General features: G+C 39.5%; 1 protein-coding gene across 1 annotated transcript in view; it reads left to right on the top strand.

The window, feature by feature from the left end:
• Positions 1–2086: 2086 nt before the first annotated feature.
• The window catches only part of LOC131050791 (dual specificity protein phosphatase PHS1), a 156452-nt gene continuing 138459 nt past the window's right edge, over positions 2087–20079 (top strand). The window contains exons 1-2 of the mRNA XM_057985057.2: positions 2087–2505; positions 2626–2715. Coding sequence (XP_057841040.1) covers positions 2335–2505; positions 2626–2715 — 261 coding nt within the window. The 5' untranslated portion in view covers positions 2087–2334. The remainder of the gene's footprint in view (positions 2506–2625; positions 2716–20079) is intronic.

Genomic DNA, 20079 nt, shown 5'->3' with positions numbered 1-20079 from the left:
AGCTTTTGTATACCCAGAAACTCCATATTAGGGCAAACCCTAATCTCGTTCTCTTCTTCCTCAGAGCCTGCACCATTGCCTTGAGGGTCCTTCTCTTCCACAGGAATATCACCCTTTCCATCTCTTGCCAAATCATTAGGCTCTGTTAGACTAATCAACAAGTCCTGCAATACGTTCTGACTAATTTTCTTCCCCTTATATCCACTTTGTCACTCTTCTTCTGAATGTCCCTTTTTCTTACACAACGAGCAAATGTCCATTAGGTCTTCAACTTCAAAAGTTTATCTCCAAACACTTTCTCTAGATTTTAGTTCAACATATTACGACAAAGGGTGTACCGCCTGCCACTGGATACATATCCTAGCGTACATACTGAACTCTTTTACCTCTAGAGCCTCATTCGCTTTCAAGAAACCACCCAACTGATCACCAATCAATTTGAGTGTTTCAGTACCCCAGTATTCATGCAGAAGATTACAGAGCCCAATCCACAACGGTACAGCATCAATTTCCTCCTTTTTTGGGTCGAAGTTCAGTTTCCAATCCTTGATAAAAAACCCTTTTCCTCCCATAATAGAAGGCCCCCTATTTAGAATCCATTCCTTGTCCTTCTCACTAGGGCTTATGACCAAATAAAATCTATTAGGGAGTGTTTTCAAAATGCAGGCCTCCCCCCAATTAGCATCTACCCAAGACTGGACTCTTGAAAAAGCCGACCACTCTCCATTCCACTTCATAAAAAAACTACTTTTCAGAAGACTAATGAATAGTTTCCATTCATGATTATCAATAAGCAAAGAGGCTACATGCGTATGCTTAGGCCCCGAACATACCCTTTTTTGCCGAATGCTCGACATCCTGTTGCATTGGCCTCCAAATTTTTTTTTTTCTATTGATTTAAAATCAACTCGAGGTCTTGAATGAATAGCAACATAGCCCCATTTGTTGCGCTCCCACTCTCGTCCTTTACGAATGAAAGTACTCCGTTCATTCACAGGTTTAGAGAACCCATTTTCCTGCCCCTGCCATGCCCGAAACGAAGGATGCCAGTCCCTATTCTGATATCCCTCAATTGTTCGACCCTTGTAGTTCCAAACCCTCCTTTGTCGACCATCCCTGTGAAACACTAGCTCCACCATAAAAGGGTTTGTGGTAATCCTAGTGAGAACCTATTTAAACTTTAATTTTATGTTATAATATTTTAGTTTTAAACAAAAGCTTTTTGGATTAAAAAATATTCATAGAAACAACTTATACTAGAGTCAATTGGTAGTGTTTATCTTGTATGCTCACCAAATAGCACGATCTTGTTTGTAAATAGTGTTGGTTCGATGTTTTAGTTCACTAACTATGGAGGACATCACTAGTTTCAAATGGTGAGTTGACATGTTAAGCTTTATATGATGCTCTCTCCCACCTAAACAGTGGCAACATATGATTTTTTTGGAAAGCTAAAGGTCTCTTGCCACTATCGCCCTCTTAGTTTAGCATTTTTTTTTTGGTAAGCTAAAGGTTGCATAGGGGACAACTCTTGTTATATTTATCAAAGCAAAATTTACATTGTTTGTGAAAAAACCAACCAGCTCCAACGAGATTGAATATGGACAGACTGGATAGAGGTACCAAGCAACAAAAAGGTGCACACGTCATAACTAAAGACCTATCCATATAAACATTCTGAAATAACATAATTTTTTGTATGAACAATACATTTCTATAAGTAGAGGTAACAAGGAACAAAAGGGTGCCAAAAAAGTATGGACAAACCAGATAGAAGTACCAAGCAACAAAAGGGTGCCAAAAAATATGGACAAACCGAATAGAAGTACCAAGCAACAATTAAGAGTGCACATGTCATAACTAAACACCTATCTATATAAACATTCTGAATTAACATAATTTTTTTGTATGAACAACACACTTTTATAAATATTTAAAAAATAAAATATATATTAATTCTCAGAAAAATGAGACTCTCATTCTGGAATTAAAAAAACATTCTTCAAACCGAAAAAAGTGTCAAAAAGGAAAAGAACCTCGGGCCACCGAAAGCTAGGTTTGTAAGATACTCCCTCCTCTAGAAAGGTCTTTTTCGAATGGCATCACCGTGGAAATCTACGTGGCAGAAGAAATCCTGGAGCAGAGGGAAAGCAAAAGTCCAGCGTGGCCAAAACCGGAGATGGGAAAGCAGAGAAAAAGAAGACTCGACAGCTCACTAAACGCCAACAAATTATTGCAGAGAGAATGAGAGAGATAGCCGTTCGTTGGGCTCTCCTACTTCGGACTAACTAATCCAAATAGGCGGGAGATTAAGATTTGTAATAATACGGCCGTATGGCAACGGATCACTACACTAAAGCTGAAAAGCAAAAGCTAAAACAAGTACTCTCCCTTTCCTCCTCGTCTCCTTCACCCGCTCTTCTGCTACCGGTGGACCCCTGCACCCCGCCGCTGGATATTACAGCCAGCCTTCTTCGCGATCTGGCTGCCTTTGCCTCTCATAAGGTATTTTAATTCTTTTCCCAAAGAACCGCCCAAATTCTGCTTTACATTGTTGTATTGAATGCTAACAATGTCAGCTAGCCCTGCTATAATACGCTGAAAACGATGTTGTTATTTTTGTAGGAGAGTGAAGAGGACAAGGAGTTAAAGGCTGTGCTGGAAGAAGCGAGCTTAGAGGCCGGGGTTTCTCTTCCGCCGGCAGTTTCTTCTACTGTAAGAATTTAAACTTAAATTTTCATTTCATTCGATTATGATTGCATAGAGAATTTCGATTGGGACTTATTTCGTGCGATTTCGAGCCAAGAGAGATTTGCAGCCAAGACAATTTAGGAATTGTTCCGAATTTAATCAGTTATTTTTCTTGTAAATAGGTAAAAACAGTCACATTCCTACATATCGCTTGATCTCGATAGAATAAAAGTGAAAACCGGATTTATAATTTTTCTTGTAAATAGATAAAAACAGTCACATTCCTACTTATCGATTGGTCTCGATAAAATAAAAGAGAATCCGATTTTATAGGAATAATTATATTTATATTTTCTTGATTTATAGCTTTGAATATTTCATATTTTTATTTTTTAAACAAATCCGTTGAATCTTTTAACGTAAACCTCATTTTATCATGCGAGGGTGCTCGACCAGAGACGCATTGCTATAGGGAGTGCGGATTTGTTTTCGAACATTTATTTTATTTATTCTATTTTTTATTTTTTTAAAAATATATGTCTCTTAAATTTACAGCTTTGTTATTGCATTATAACCCTTGATATATTTGTTTTATTTTTTTTTTAATTTTAAAAGGCACATGTCTCCTAAATATAGAACTTTACTATCAGACTATTATCCCACGGTCATCTTTTTTTCAGTATACATAAAAATTATGGAAAATTTAGTATAAAATTAAACTGTGGTAAAAACAATCTATTGTAATTTTGGGTTAGCTCATTCCATCTTGGTCGTTATTTAAGTAATCATGGTAATGATTTCAATTTCTGATTTGTCTGTGGTATGGATGAGGGTCCATTGCATATCACTCAAGAGTATAGTAGAGTTTACTCTGTAAAGAGCTAAGCTCTTGGTTGCTGGACTAAACTCTCATCTTTATCCATGTGCATTGATTATCTTCACTTTAATAATTTTTTATAAACTCTTATTTTGTAAGTTGTTTTAGTTAAGTCAGGTTTAGAGAATTTATTTTTAAATTAAACCATGTATTTTTTTCCAAGTAAATAGATTTTGATGGGTTTTTTTAAGACAACTTTGATCTAAAAGAATGTTCAAATTTATTTCTTAACAACTTCTGATACTGTGAACTGTTTCTTTTTCAATATTTATTTTATAAAGTGTTATATTATATTCAGTAATTTTTTTTATTCTTTCTATTTTTTTATATATTCTTATTTTCTAGACTAATTCTTATTTTATAAATTTTTATTTTCTAATCCATTTATTATTAAACTCTGTTTTTTTAAAAATTTTATAATATTACAACCCTTGCCGTATGAACCACTAAATATAGGATTGCACCATGAGGCAATAACACCTTTGAGGCTTTGAGCTAAACATTGGAAATGCTTTACCACTCATGGGATATTATTTTGTCTTAGATGCAATGTTCAAAAGACAAGTTTCTATTCTGCTAAAATTCTCATGTAATTTTGCCCAGGCTCACTATTGGATAGACATGTATTAAATTATTAATGTGTAAGTCCGGCCAAAACAAACCCTCAATTTTTTTTATAGTATAACTCAGCCTAGTCCCAACCAGAGCTAAAAGTTCCACCCCAACTAGTTTGGTAGCTTTTCCACCTCAATGGAATCTCAAGCCTATCACGTTGAGGATCCTACTTTGACAACGCAAGAGCCAGCAACGATTCATAACTGTCGAGCTATTATGATTCATAATAGTCAGCACTTTCCATATTTGTAAGCCCAAGAACCCAATGCTATTTCTTAAATCTCACACATTTAGATAGTTTTACAACTTAACAAGATGCTAGTATGCTTACGTCATACGTAATGACTGTACCCATTCGTGGATCTCTTCCTGGTCATTAAGCCACTACCTTTACACTGAGCAGACAAGATCATATTTTTCATCCTATATAACAGAGTCATAATATGTCAACAGTGATTTTGTTTTTTTGAGTAAGTTTACCCATTCTATTAACACTTCTATTTATCCATTGCAGTACTTAGTTTGATGACTAGAAACCACATTGTGATGGTTGCTTCCTCACACAACATCAGCAATGTTTCCACGATTAAACCGGTACTAAACAGTGCACATTTTATATTCCAAGTTTCCAACTCAACCCCGAATTTCATTTCAGAATCTTCAAGTTAAGATTTTCTACATTTTTGTCTACCTTCATATCAATTACAAACCCTTAAGTGTGAACACAAAGGGAGGTGGTCTCTCTAAGATTCATCTCTTTTCACCTATATTTGATTCAGGTTATCAAGATTATTGCTCATTATACCTTTACAAAGTCTTTACCTTAGGCTTGAGACACAAGGGCCCCTTATCAAGGGGGTTTCAGGTTAATCACACCTGATATGTGACTAACTTTTTGGATCAAGAACAGAGCATGAACCTCTTTTCCACAGGACACCAGCACTCAGCAATTCTCTAATGCAAATATATATGAATTCCATCTTGACTATGTGCAGAAGCCAAGTGGTGCACTAAAAGTTTCACATTATACATGCAAATATCATGCAGCAGAAACACACAGGTAGATAATTCATATTCTCATTCAGTTATACAAGGCAACAATTTAAATCCTCAAATCAAGACCTTTCAAACCTTCTATCCATAAATATCACAGCATTAAGTGTTGTCTATTCTGCTGTTACAACCTTTCAATGCATGTTTGGTTTATGACACGCCCATCTAATAAGATTTTAAAAAACTCAAGAAGCATTATGTTTATTAATCCTCTGTCGATCAGGATTAAGTGCATGGGTCATGCCTCACACTAGAAGATATCAGGGCTAGGGCTTTAACAGTACCAATGCTGAGGTACCAATAAAAAAGATCAAAATCTTGTTGTCTAATAGATTTTGCAACCCTCAGATTTATCTCAAAATTCAAAATTTCAAGTCATTTTTCTGGTCTTTTTGACGTAAACCAACGACAACTCATATTCATCCTTTATGCTGTATCTATACCATCAACCTTGATAACTTGGTTTACAGAGCTACATATCACTTAGCATGAGTCCAAAAAAATTGTAACTATAAATCTGACCAACTAATATACCAATGGTTAATCATGACCACAACATCTACAAAATACATATCCTCTGTTGCAGGTCTCTGTATTTTCACAGGTTGATGTGGAGCATCTGACACGTTCTGACTGTGGAGATAAGTGAAATTGCTATTTTTGACTTTAATTTATACCCTGTTATTTCTGTTTTGTAACGACAGTCTTGGCTTGTCCTCTTTTTGTCTTTATGTAGTGGTTTGGTGGGTAAGTGCCGGCTGGCTGGATGACTATTTCTAGGGGAAGATTTTTTTAAAAGGAGGGGATAGATTTGCAAACAGCAGAGACAAAGATTGATTGTTGGAAATGTCGTTCTCTGTTCTGTTAACTTCTGTACTGTAATTTATGTTCATGAACCAAGGAAATATCAATAAGGTAGCTATTTTGTTTAGAGAATCCATTTTCTTAGTTTGTCCTTTTCTTTTCTGTTCTTGGGTTTTCTTATCTTCAGTTCCCTGGTTTGAGCTGCATCAGTTTTGGTATCAAAGCGTTTTAAGATGCTTTGGATGGTGGCTTTTGAGAAGAAATTTTATTAGCTAGGAGGAGAATTAGAACAGAAAAGGTTTAATGTGTTATGTTAATATTTTGCAATCTTCCTATGGCTGTAGCTAATTTGAGCATAACAAGTATGTTGGTGTGATGGGTAAGAGGAGGAGGAGTTGCAGCTCTACTTTAGGGTTGTGGATATGGCTGTGCATCTAGATATAAAGTTTTATCATAATATTAGAAAAAGGCTAATCAGAGTGGAAGAAAAGATAAGACAAAGGCAGAGGCAGAAGCTAACAAAGCACCGACAAAAAGAGTTGCAAAAAATTAGAAATTGAGCTGGAAGAGTTATGTTGCTTGTTGGAGGAATGTGAGTTATGCAGCAATAAGAAAGGAAGGAAAAAGAAATCTACAATAAAGGTGTTGAAGAGTTACGAGAAGGTGAAAAAGAATGGTGAAGATAAATACTCACTTTATGAGCAACAACCATTTTCAGAGAGGAAAGTCACCGAGTTCAGAATTAGTGAAGGGGTGGAGTTGTTAGAACAAGGAAAGATTAAATCTATTGAAGAGTTGGCAAAAATATTAGTGGATAGAAGACCCTTAAATGTCGCCTTCCAAGAGGTACAGAGAGCACAAATAGATGAATGGAACAAAGATAAAGAGATAGATGAATGGAATACATATAAGAGATATATGAGTTTGATGGAATGTTGAGTTTTGTTACTATATAAAAGGGGAAGGCATTGAAGATTACAATGCAGAAAGAGAAGGGTTGGAAGACTGCATTGAGAAGGAATGCAGCCAATCACAAGAGGAGGCTTGAAATGTTGTAGCAGTGGAAGACATTGGAGAGACAGCTGCAACAAAGACATAAGTCTTTAGGAGCTCCATATGCGATGAAGATTTAATGTTTGTAGAAAACACAGGTTGTTAGAAACAACTAGAGGAATCTTTAGAGAATCTCATTAGTGATGAAAAAGGAGTAGAAAATCACCATTTCCCTAAGGAGGGAACAAGGATGATTGAGGGAGAGTGTAGAGATATGTTCAATTATGGTATGAAGGACAATGTCCAAAAAGATTTGACTTGTGATTCACATCACACTGAGCTAAGTGTTTTCCCCTACGGGTGTGAGTGTGTGTTTAGTGCATTGTAGATAACCAAAATATGACAATAGACATAGATGCAGACAAATAGATGAACTCAATACTACATTCTTATTGATAACATGTGCCAGTACATCAGATAACAACAAGCCTGTACTATCCCCCCTCAAACTGGAAACAAGGACGACTATATAGGTGTCAGCACGATTACCCGGTGCCAACTGTCGGCAATCATCAGTTAACTGCCGACCTTTAACACACAAATTAACACATACGTAATTAACCGACAACATCATCCCCCCCAAAAAAGAAGGGTCGTCTCCGGACGACATACAACCAAAATGGGAATGATGTAACATATACAACAAAAAGAACTCAAGACGGAGGGGGTACAGAGGGCGTCCCTGATGAAGAAGGCGTAGGTGGTGGTGTAGTGGTGGAAGCCTATCGCCCACGCAGCTCGTACACCTGCTCAGTCCTCCTCTTTAGATCTCGTTCTGCCACCATCTGCCTCTCCATTGTAGTCTTAACCATATAGGCTGCCTCCAACACCTCCTTCTCCTTCGTGTCGATGCTCTCCAATGCACTAGCCAATCGAGTCTCTAACAGAGCTCTGGATGCTCTCTCCTCCTCCAACTGCGTCTCCATCCTTGCCCTGGTTGCCCTTTCCTCCTCCAATTGCGTAACCAAGGCAGACTTATTTGCTACCAGAATGCCTGTCGCCGCCTGAGCCTATGCCAATGCAGCCTCAACCTCTTGAAACCTAGCAGCCATCTCCTCTCGAGCCGTCATTGCTGCTACGCACAAGGCCTCAGTGGTGGATGCCATATGCTGTGTCCTCTTGAGCTCATAGTAGCCTTCTTGGAAGCCTTGCTCCACTTGTCTCAATAAGGATTGCATTCGGGTCTCTCCAACTCCCTCAGTGAGGCGCCAAGCCTCCAACATCCCCAGGTTCTCCGTCTCAGGCCACCCGCCAGACTCAAAACACCTCACAAACTCTTCTCTGCATCCAGTGTTGACAAAAGTCAACAATCTCTCCATCTATTTTACCACTGCGGCATCCTCCTAGAGTCTCGCAGAGGTCACAAGCCGCTGAGCTCCTAGAGTCATATCGGCAATGAACCGCTCAAACTCTCCCAATTCCTACTGTACTCCAACTGTCACCCCCTCATCTCTGTGAGGACTCATCACTACATCTGTGGGGGGCGAATCGGCCCGCTGAAGCTCACTACTACTTGGAGAACTCTATCCCTCGAGATCAATAACATCCAGAGAATGCATCTCCTTGCGTGGTGCCACAGGTGTGAGCTGATAGCGGCTCAACCAGGCACTGAGATCATCCTGGAATGCGCGTGTCTCCACCATTTCCTCCTCTATATGATTCAACACAACCTGCTAAATGGAGGCCCCCGCACCCTCCAAGACACTCGGCTGCTCTACGGAGTCCACCACAGGGACTGCAATAGTAATAGAATCGGTCCTTGGTGTGGTCTCGGCCCTTGGTGGTGTCATAGTGATCGTCACCTGAGATTGCCCAAAACCAGGTACTGGCACAGTGGTGACCGTACTGACTGCCCCCAATGAACGTGGCACCGTCAACTGGCAAGTCACTGGTAGGCGTGCTGGTGCAAACTCGACCATAGCCGGACTCGATGCTGGAGCAGTGCTTACTGGTGAGGATCCTTCGACGCCCGCCGATTACATTACCTCCTCATCCGACAACTAGTCACCCCCTCTACCTGCCAACCGGAAACTCTCTCCGCTCACCTGGGAGGTGTCGACGGATTCCTCCTTGCCACTATCAACATCCTCCTCATCTGCGTTAGACTCCTCCGTCTCCGACTTCGTTCTGACATGGTGGGCTTCTTCCATTTCTTGCTCAAACGTGCTTCAATGCCGTGTGTCAAGACATCCAAATGCGACCTATAAACATGGTATGACCATTAACTAGTTTGACCATTTGGATGAACCTACATGAACCTAGTCGGTCACACACTATAGGTACCCCCTAACTAGTATGACCATTTGACTAGTAGGTGTATCTAGTTCTTGTGAATTGATGGTTGCATGCTTTAAGCAGCGCCACCTTGGCCAAGGTTTCATTTAACATGCACACAATTGTTGTCAGAATTCACCACCCTTACTTGACTTGTTCACATTGGAGTTCATTTCCACATGTAGGTTTCTCAACAATAGGTACAACTAACCCACAATATTACCATAACAAACCTTTTAGTTTCTTGACAGCTGTCATTAACAGTCTTTATGACCTTTAAGGAAAAGTGACACATATAGTTCAGCCTCTTTTGTAAATCCGACTCATATTGACCCACAGTCAACATAGGTTTTGATAAATACATCTCAAATTGAAACAAAGAATCAGTTCCCATTGATTTACTTTTAAACAAAAGAACAATTCATTAATAATCAGATTAGGCAACTTCATCTTTATATCTGAAGACTTGTACCTACTTAATAATGAGATCCCTCATCTGTCTTACGACTTGAGTCAAAGGTTGATAAAAAACTCGGTTCAATGTTTTACCAAAGATTCACTCAAGCATTCAATTGCGCAACATGCAATGATATTAATGCAACATAGATGATCTGCATAGTGGTTATATATATGCCATAATGCGAGAACAAGAGAATGGAAAGATTGAACCCCTGCTCAAAGATAATGCCTTCACTATATTGGATGTGAAGTTCACAAAAGAAACCGCCCATGCAAAACGTCTACTGTCTTGATTGATGGTGACAAGCAAGGAAGACCCAAGAATTGTGGGGAGAGAGATAGTAACGTCTCCACCCACTTTTCTTTAATTTAATAAGCAAGGCTTCAACTTACTTAGCCAATAACATATTCCCATAAATGCTCAAATCATAATGAAATTATATATGTAAATATACATTCACGTATGAGTTATACTTAATACTTACATCCATATGTATATATGTGTATTTATACTTACATCACTTCATAAAGATTTGGATGTATGTATACATATATTCGTATATGTATACATACATCCAAATCTTTATGAAGTGATGTACGTATAAATACACATATATACATATGGATGTAAGTATAAAGTATAACTCATACGTGAATGTATATATACATATACATATATTCGTATATGTATACATACATCCAAATCTTTATGAAGTGATGTACGTATAAATACACATATATACATATGGATGTAAGTATAAAATATAACTCATACGTGAATGTATATTTACATATATATATATATATATATATATGTATACATGTATACATATACATATACATATACATATACATATACATATACATATATTCGTATATGTATACATACATCCAAATCTTTATGAAGTGATGTATGTATAAATACACATATATACAAACGGATGTAAGTATAAAATATAACTCATACGTGAATGTATATAATATATATACATATACATATATACATATATATTTTGTTAGTAAATAGTTGGTTAGGCCAGCACTTGTATTGATATTAAAGTTTGTACATTTATTGGAGGTGCCTGTGTGCTGTTACCTCCTAGCCAAAATGCAAACACAAAACCAAAAAGAAACCATAAGACAGTCTATGTCCACCTGACATTCTCTACCCAGTGAACAACAAAATCTAGGAACAAAGATGACTTGATCTTCTACATATGACTAAACATTCCCTATAATCGCCATACCATCTCCGATATAGTTTGTATTACGTATAGACCTATAGAAAGAGTAGACCAAAAAAGATCTGTTTGCCAAAGAAGAAGAAAGTGAGATCAGTCACTCTCCGAAGGGCTCGAGATATTTTCATACACATTCTGAGTTGCAGCAGCTTGGGCAATGACTAGGCAGTCCCGTCCGCATCCAACATGTGCCTCCCCTGCAACAATTTCTTCAATGAGCCTCATGTCATTAGGAATCCACAACTCCCCCTTGCCTAAACCCCAATCATTTCCTTCCTCAATCACATCCCTGCGGCCTTGAAGACCTTCCTCCCTTACAAATTTCCCCAAATCGTATGTCTCCGGCCTGGCCAGACTATTTGTCACAAAGGGCGAGAATGCCAAATTTCATTTTTTCCCACCTCGGCTGCGGTTGAAATTTTCCATCTCCATTGTTTGTACAATTGCAAATTCCCTCACCTCTCCCCCAACATCCCGAGCTATGTAGTATTGATGAGCCAGCGAAATGTGCTTCTGCTCATCAATATTATCCAGAACCGCATTAATTTCCCCAAGAAAAGAGTGCCTAAAAGCATTTGGTAGACTTTCTTCGTTTTGGGTTTACAAACACCCATCTGAATGCAAACCGCTAGGAACATTGCTGTGATAGTTGAATTGACTGTGTATTTGTGAGACGCACATAGGAACTCAGAACCCAAAACCTTCTTTACCGCATGTAGAATCAGGGGATGCTTCGACTCCATCGCCATGAGCAGGCGTTTTTCCAAAATTTCACCTAGGAAAGACATTTGTTGTTTGGTTGCTTCCAAAAGAACAGGGGTATCCATCGCTACAGCTTCCAAATTACTCAAGAGTGGAAGGAAATGAAGTGTCTCTTCCACCATATTCTCCACATAAATACATCCGTCTTCAAAAAAGCTACGGGTCGAAGTGAGTGCCTGCCATTATGATGGCACCATCCGGGCCGTACCTTATAAAAGGCCTAGTTGTTATCTTTCCTTCCCATGATCCCCTTTCGGTGACATGGAAGCCTGTCTCTTTGCCACCTAGCATGCGTACCGCCCCAAGCTCAAACTAATACTACATGGAATATCAGTGTATGATTAAAATGTCGCTTGGCTAGCTTTCCAAAAATAGGTACTCGATCAACGTGACCTCCCTTGTCATATCCACACTTGTCGGGTCATTTGGGAAATTGTCCCTATGTACCACAATTGTCCTTGCGATCTTTTTCCAAATCTAACTAGCATCAATCCCAACTCATGCTTCGATGTGTAATGATTCAAATGAGAACTTTTGTACAGTAAATTGCTTTGCCAGATCATCAACCGTCCTGTTGACGTGTTTTTTATGACAGCGTCGAACACAGAATAAAGTTGCCTAACGGTCACTTCACTCTGTCTTGATCAAAGTACGATTGCATGCTAAGATTGCAAGAAGTTCAAACAATAGACTCCAAGGTTCCTTTATGCTACAAACGTGATTTAGTCGGCTGATGTGTTTGCTAGTAATCCAAGGGGCCTTACGTTTGCATCATTCTTTCACTTCTTTGTTGTGGCTGGAACTCCATCACCAGATATGACAATTTTGCGATGCTGCTGCTTCGAACGGACTAAAATGAATTGAAAGTAAAGGGGAAAGGGTTTAGAAGGATCTAAATCTACTCCTAAGGGTAGTGATAACAATGAATAGCGCCAATTCTGTTGACGTGTTCTTTATGACAGCGTCGAACACAAAATAAAGTTGCCTAACGTTCACTTCACTCTCTCTTGATCAAAGTACGATTGCATGCTAAGATTTCAAGAAGTTCAAACAATCGACTCCAAGGTTCCTTTATGCTACGAACGTGACTCAGTCAGCTGATGTGTTTGCTGGTAATCCAAGGGGCCATACGTTTGCATCATTCTTTCACTTCTTTGTTGTGGCTGGAACTCCATCATCGGATATGAAAATTTTGCGATGCTGTTGCTTCGAACGGACTAAAATGAATTGAAAGTAAAGGGGAAAGGGTTTAGAAGGATCTAAATCTACTCCTAAGGGCAGTGTTAACAATGAATAGTGCTTTGGTGGACAAATTCCAAATAAACCAAGCTCTGCTTCGCCAAGATCAACTACAACTCTGCAAGAACCGGTGCAATCTTTTGGGGATGGATTTTCAAATCGAGAAAGTACATTTGAATACCCAAAAACAACGCAATCCAAACGACCATCTACAATCGAACTTAGCACAAATTTAGGGGGTTCAGGCTAACTTTACACTGCAACTTACAATTAGCAAGATGCAAAAAGTATGAACCATGGAAATTCATCAAACACCATTACATTCTCCATTGAAATCAAAGCACTATACTACTTCTACTCTAAGTGAGGAAGGTGAAACCATGCAAGTTTTGAAAAAATAACTTAATTTTGCAAAAATTAGGGTTTCAAGTCCAGGAGGAAGAGAATTTTCCTACGAATCCAAATCTGTAAAACTTTTGAAATTTGGATGTGATTTGATGCTCGCGAATGGATTTTTCAAAAATTTTTCCTTGGGGGGGTGGGAATTTCTTGTTTAGTTCATCCCTAATTCCTTCCTTGCCTTAGAAATTTTATCTTCAATTCATCCTTGGATGTGATTTCTTGTTGTGGAGGAATTCTCCTTTGGAAAGAAATTTGTTCCTTACCCAGAGGAAGGAAATTCTTCATACCTTAGCCAATTTTCATGATTTCCAAGAACTATGTTCTGAAGGAAGAAATTTCAAACACTTAGTCAATTTTTCACCTTTCCTGGAATTTCTTCTTCTTGGGTGCAATTCTTCCCCGATGAAGGAATTCATCTCTTTGTGCACTGTCCATGAAGCCAATTTTCATGATTTCCAAGAACTATGTCTTGAAGGAAGAAATTTCAAACACTTAGTGAATTTTTCACATTTCCTGGAATTTCTTCTTCTTGGGTGCAATTCTTCCCCGATGAAGGAATTCATCTCTTTGTGCACTGTCCATGAGAAGATCATTTTAGCGCACTCCTGTGTTCTCGGGCATACACTTGGTGGGGAATTCTTTCAATTCCATGGATTCCTTGCATCCCTCTATCGGGCGCTCCTTCTCTCACTTGGGCACTAAAATGCCTTGGTCAAGGACTCTTGCAATTTGCTTGTTTCTCCATGCACTCTTCATTCTGGCGCCCTCCACAAGGCTGGGGTTGAAATTCCTCATGAGGAAGGAATTCATTGTTTTGTGAATTGTCCATGTCTTCTTTTCAACATCCCTATTTTTTAGGGATCCTCCTAAAATTTAGGAGCCATGTTCATTGGATGGAGAATTCTGCCACGATTCCGAATCTATAACAGTTTCCCCATTCCGGCAAGATACGGTGTCTAAAAATAGCAAATTCAAAAATTTGCCGGAGGGGAATTTTACTTTCTATTCCTCCTTGACCCCTTGGATTCCATGCCTTAGGCAAAAATTCAACTTATTAGCTTGGGCATTGAATTCACTGTGCCTTGGAATTTTTTCAATTTCCACGCCTTCCATGGAATGTCCAGTTTGGCGCCCAAGTCCACATTTGGGCGGATTTTTCATCTGGCCAAGGATTCATGGAATTTGCCTTCTATCCATGGGAATCCCATTTTGGCGGCCTCTTCAGTGCTTGGGCGACATTTTGTTCTGGCCAAGGATTCATGGAATTTGTCTTCTCTCCATGGGAATCCCATTTTGGCGCCCAACTGCATACTTGGGCGGAATTTTCACTATGCCATGGATTCATGGAATTTTCCATTTGTCCTTGCCTCCCTCAGTTTGGCGCCCAACTGCATCCTTGGGTGCAATTTTCACTATGCCATGGATTCATGGAATTTTCCATTTGTCCTTGCCTCCCTCAGTTTGGCGCCCAACTGCATCCTTGGGCGCAATTTTCACTATGCCATGGATTCATGGAATTTTCCATTTGTCCTTGCCTCCCTCAGTTTGGTGCCCAACTGCATCCTGGGGCAGAATTTTTACTATGTGAAGGATTCATGGAATTTTTCCACAAGTTCCAGGCTCTTCGTCAGGATATAGTATGAAATATAACATTTAAGTATAAGATGCCACTTATACTTTAAGTTATATTTCATATATATTGTCAAGATGTTTGAGAGTGGTTTCAAGTCCATAGGAATCATAATGCAAATTCTGGATTTTGGAAGATCTTCCAAATTTCCAGAGTTAGTCAAATTTCAGGCCATTTCTGGATCAGGATGACATTGGTGGATTGATGCGAATTTCCAGACTTATATGATTTTGCATGCTTTCTACTTCTGGAATAGGAGTTCCATACTCAACCATTTTTTTTGATCCAACTTGTCTGCCTTCTGACTCTTCCGGATTTAGAAATGATCTTCAGGAGCGTTCAGTCTTCAGCGTCTTTAGGGATGTTCAGTTTTTAGTGTTTTCCTGTGAAGAACTTGCCAAAAATAGATTTTCCCAAATGGTAAGTGTTTCAAAATGTCAAGTTTTGGGCAAAATAGGTCAGAAAAGCACTTACTAAAAATAGAAACTTACTAAAAATAGTAAATTTGATTTTTGGCAAAATTAGAGCAATCCGTGACTTAGTAAAATCCTTAAAAAATAGGAACTTTCTAAAACTAGAAAGTTGCTCCGTTTTGGCTCAAATTTTACTGGGAGGTTCCTTGAAGGGTCCTAATTCCAGTCGTATGTTTAGTTTCTTCAAAACCTAACAGAAACCCCTAAAATCTAGGACAAAAGGTATAAACCCCCAAAAAGTCAAAACAGGCCCTAGATTTCACCAAACTCGCTCAAATGAAAAGCAGATTTAATCAAGATGACCCCCAAACACTTGCAAAGCAGAGAGACTGACGAGATTGTTGCGAAAAGACCCCAAAAGGCAAGCCAAAAGACCGGGAGGGCCTAAAAAGTAGGGGGTACCCATTTGGAATGGGGCGATGTGTGAAAACGTCACAACACGTCCCATTTCCCTCTCGGAAGATGTGACTAATTTTGAATTTGACAAAGCCATTTAAAGTCTCTAATATAGGAGTACGCCATCTCTCAAGTTGCCAATTCACCACCCTCTTATTTCGAATCGCATTGATCGCTAATAGAGAATCCCTCTCTAGATGTAATTTTACTACCCCCAGTTTTTTGGCAAGCTCGACTCCTTTCAAGGCAGCTCTAAATTCCGCAATATTATTAGTTGTCGTTCCAATGTATTCAGCTGATTTCCCCACAATGAGGCCTTGATCATTCCGAGCCACATAGGCTGCCCCTGCATGCCCTGGATTGCCTATCGTCAAAATTTATCTTGATCCAATCTTTCTCAGGGGCTTGCCAAAATGTAGCCTTCCGTACTTTTGCTAAGTCATCCATTTGAGCCAAATCATGTCCCCTTGGGACCATCAGACTAGGAAATCTTTTCATTAATTTGTTATCGCTGTTTGTGAAAACATTGGTGTTTTTTCGTTTTCCTCTTGGTCTCTTCATTGACAAGTTCCTGTATAGAAGCTTCCATTTTTGTTACGAACACCTCTCGAGACATCGATTGATCCTTGGAAATCATTTTGTTCCTTTCCTTCCAGAGTTCCCAAACGAGCATTGAGGGGAGAACCTGCCATATGCTGTTAAACCTTCCCTTGTGCACACCTTTGGGCCAAGAAATGAACCACCCTTTCAGACTTTGTGGCTCCACATGTTGGAAATCCAGTTTCCCCAATAGATATTTCCAGCAGAATTGTGCAAAGGGACAAGTCCATAATAGGTGATTCACAGTTTCTAGATTGCTCTTGCATAGAGTGCACCTGTTGGGACCACAAATACCTATTTGGCTAGCCTGCCCTGTGTCGAAATTCTACCTTGAATGGCTAGCCAAGAGAAAACACCTGCTTTGGGAAGTAAATCTTTCCCCTATAGAAACTTGACTGGCCATTGAATGTTGGATTCTGCCGCTTCCTTTATATACTCCCCATCCTTGGAAGCACACCACTTGATTTTATCATTTTCTTGTGAAACTAGGAGATGTCTTTCTCTGAGAATACTTGCAAGCCTATCCTTCTGATCTTGGGGGGCATTTATATTCTTTAGGGATTTCCAACACCATTTATCAATACCATTGATCTTGACAACCTCTCTATAATTACATACCTTGCTCCCCCACACTTTGGTGGTTTTTGTTCCAATCTCCCTCAGACTAGGATGGACACACAACGTTTGGTGGCCATCCCATGAGTCTTCCCAGAAAGAGGCAAAGAGGCCGTTACAGACTTCCCAAGTGATGTGCTTTGTTACAATATTTGTTTTCGCAGATGAAATTCTAGATGGCCAAACCTTTTGGGGGGTTCTTGACTCTTAGGATGCTTATTGTAACATCTGTGTCTAAATACTTCCTTCTGAGGATCCGAACCCACTTCAAGTTGAACTTGGCCATCATCCATGATAGCTTTGCTCCTAGAGCCAAGTTCATGATATTGAGTTGCCTGACCCTTGCCCACTTGCTTCTCGTGGCCTACACACCTTATCCCAAGCCAATAACGCTTGTTTTTGGTTCTCATGTGGGCCAGTCCAAATTTTTTTTCTCAAAATTTGATTGAGACTATCTTCTACCAATGTGGGTAATTTCATACAAGACATGTGTTGATGTGTCTAAAGTCGCGGAACTATGACTCCATCTGGCCAACGCAGAATAGAAATGCCAAGAATCCTATCCTCTCTTGAGATAAGGAAATCCCTAATGCTGTGTTAATTTGATCAATGGGGATGACCTCAATGTTTCGGTTGTCAGGTCTTGATTGCAGGATAGCTTAGTAGTTGATGTGTTTTGCTGGAAACACAAAGGGGACTTACGGTTAGACAAAATTGGTTTCGTACAGGTTCCCTAAAATCTTACAGTCCTATCTCATCTGATTTGCTTCCAACTGATGCTATTTCGGCTTGACTGGCGGGCTTGTTTAATAAAAAGGAAAAAAGGGAGGGATACAGATAAAGAGTGAACAAGAACAGCTAACTAATTTAACTAAGACAACATATTTGAACACATAGACGGAAGTCTTAAAATAACTAGGAATTACTTTGCCAGCTAATTAGCACAACTAGGTAAAAACCAATGCAATCATTTAAGGATTTGAATTTTCAAGCTACTAAATACAAATGATGGACTCTTACACCCATTCATCTAAATCTAATAACCGAACTTAGCACAAAAGGGGCTCAGACTAACCATGCAGAGGAAACAATAATCAACTATTTCCTAATGGTATGAACCAAGATTTTCCATCAAATACATGCATAAATAACTGTTTGAAAGTAAAAATAGTTGCAGAAATATAAAATAAATGGAGAAGAGGACCATGCACTCACAGTAAAACAGACACGGCTTTAACATCCATTAAATTCTGTATATATTTCGCCAGAGTTTTTCCAACAATCTTTGTTTTCTGCTTACAACAAAGGAGAAACAAACTCCTTTATATAGAGTTTCCAAAATGGATGAATGGCCAAGATTAAACTTAAACAAGTGGGCCAGATTCATCCTCTATCAAAACTGCCCATACCCATAAATGGGAGGCAAAATATCAACAACAACAAAAGGAGAAACGATAACTACCAAAAAGGTAATCAATAACTACCCAAAAAGCTGCTCCAAAAAGTGCACATGCATGGAGCTCAAGATTTACAACTGTTTTGGTAGTTAGGAATGAACTTTATGTGTTAAAAGTGCTATTTTTAGATTTAAAAAGAAACTTATATTTTAGGAAAGCACTTTCTCCTTTCCTGCTGTGGATCCTTTTTCCCAAAAGTCATCCTCGCTGTGCAAATAATCCTTCCAGATGTCCCGACTTGCTGTACGCTCTGCTCGAACGTATTCCTAAAATCTGTTGCATAGTTGGAACAACACCATGCTTGGAGGCATAGGAGGATGGTGTATTTTATATTGCATACCCTCCAAGTGGTGATCTACATGCTTCAACCTATCCTTCCAGTCGGATCGATGAGCCTCAAAACTTAATATGTCCGTATGCAACCCACTGGCAAATTCTAGGTCCTCTATGGGGTATGCAACCTTATCAATTCTCAACCTATCCTCCCAGCTTGGTTGCACTTCATTATCGGACATACTATTCTTTCAGCCCAGGACCATTGATCTGAGGATCTTTCCACCAAGATTCCTCACGTTTTTCAAAATTTCCTCGCACTCCTCCTGCTCTATATTAATGGTATCTTTCGTATCATTTTTCATGTTGGCAGTCCAGTACCACTCCTTGAAAGTGCTGATGTCATGGGGATCCAGGATGGCAGACAATGTGGGAATCTCGGTGGTGGGCCATTTCCTTCACATCCTCAATAATCCGCTCTCCCTTCTCTTTAATGTCCCTAATCCATTCTCTGACGACCTTGGCGGTATTGCGCACTCCTTCAAACTCGGTTGTAGTCCTTTGTGCCAATGCCAATGGGGGAACATGGGATTCAGCGGCATGTTGCAATGGTTTCAGCAAGTGATCAATGTACCCCTCAGCTTGCTCAGCACGAACTCGGTACATGTCTCTCTCAACGGTCATTTCGTCGAGCTGTCTGAGTATATTCTACACGGAATCCTTGAACTCTTTCCTTTTTTTGCTCTTTGGTGGCTCGCCCTATTGGGATGGTTGCAATACTATAATCGGCCAATGCAATTTGATCCGTTGGCTTATCTACAGGCGGCGGGGTAGCGATATGAATGGTGCGGTTCCTTTGCTCATCCTTAGTGATCTTGGAGTAGGTCTTGGGCTTTTTCTTACCTTTGGATTTTATCTCTCCTATGTGAGAGAAAATATCCTCCAGGTTGATAGGTGGCTTGACAACTGCTTTCCACTGTGCACGAGCAATTAACCAGTCTTGAGGGATGGTCTGTCCGGATGTTATTGCCAAATTCCCACTCTGTTCCTTGGAGGCTTTAGCTGGCTCACTGCCTATCTGCAATTGATCGGTCATAGAAGGAACAAATACAGTATCCAATCCCTTACTGACGGCTAAGTTCTCCCCTACCTCGCTGAACAACTG

Source organism: Cryptomeria japonica, chromosome 2 (assembly GCF_030272615.1).
Source record: "Cryptomeria japonica chromosome 2, Sugi_1.0, whole genome shotgun sequence".
Lineage (NCBI taxonomy): Eukaryota > Viridiplantae > Streptophyta > Pinopsida > Cupressales > Cupressaceae > Cryptomeria > Cryptomeria japonica.
The sequence above is the reverse complement of the archived record's forward strand: the minus strand, read 5'-3'. Positions and strand labels throughout refer to the sequence as shown.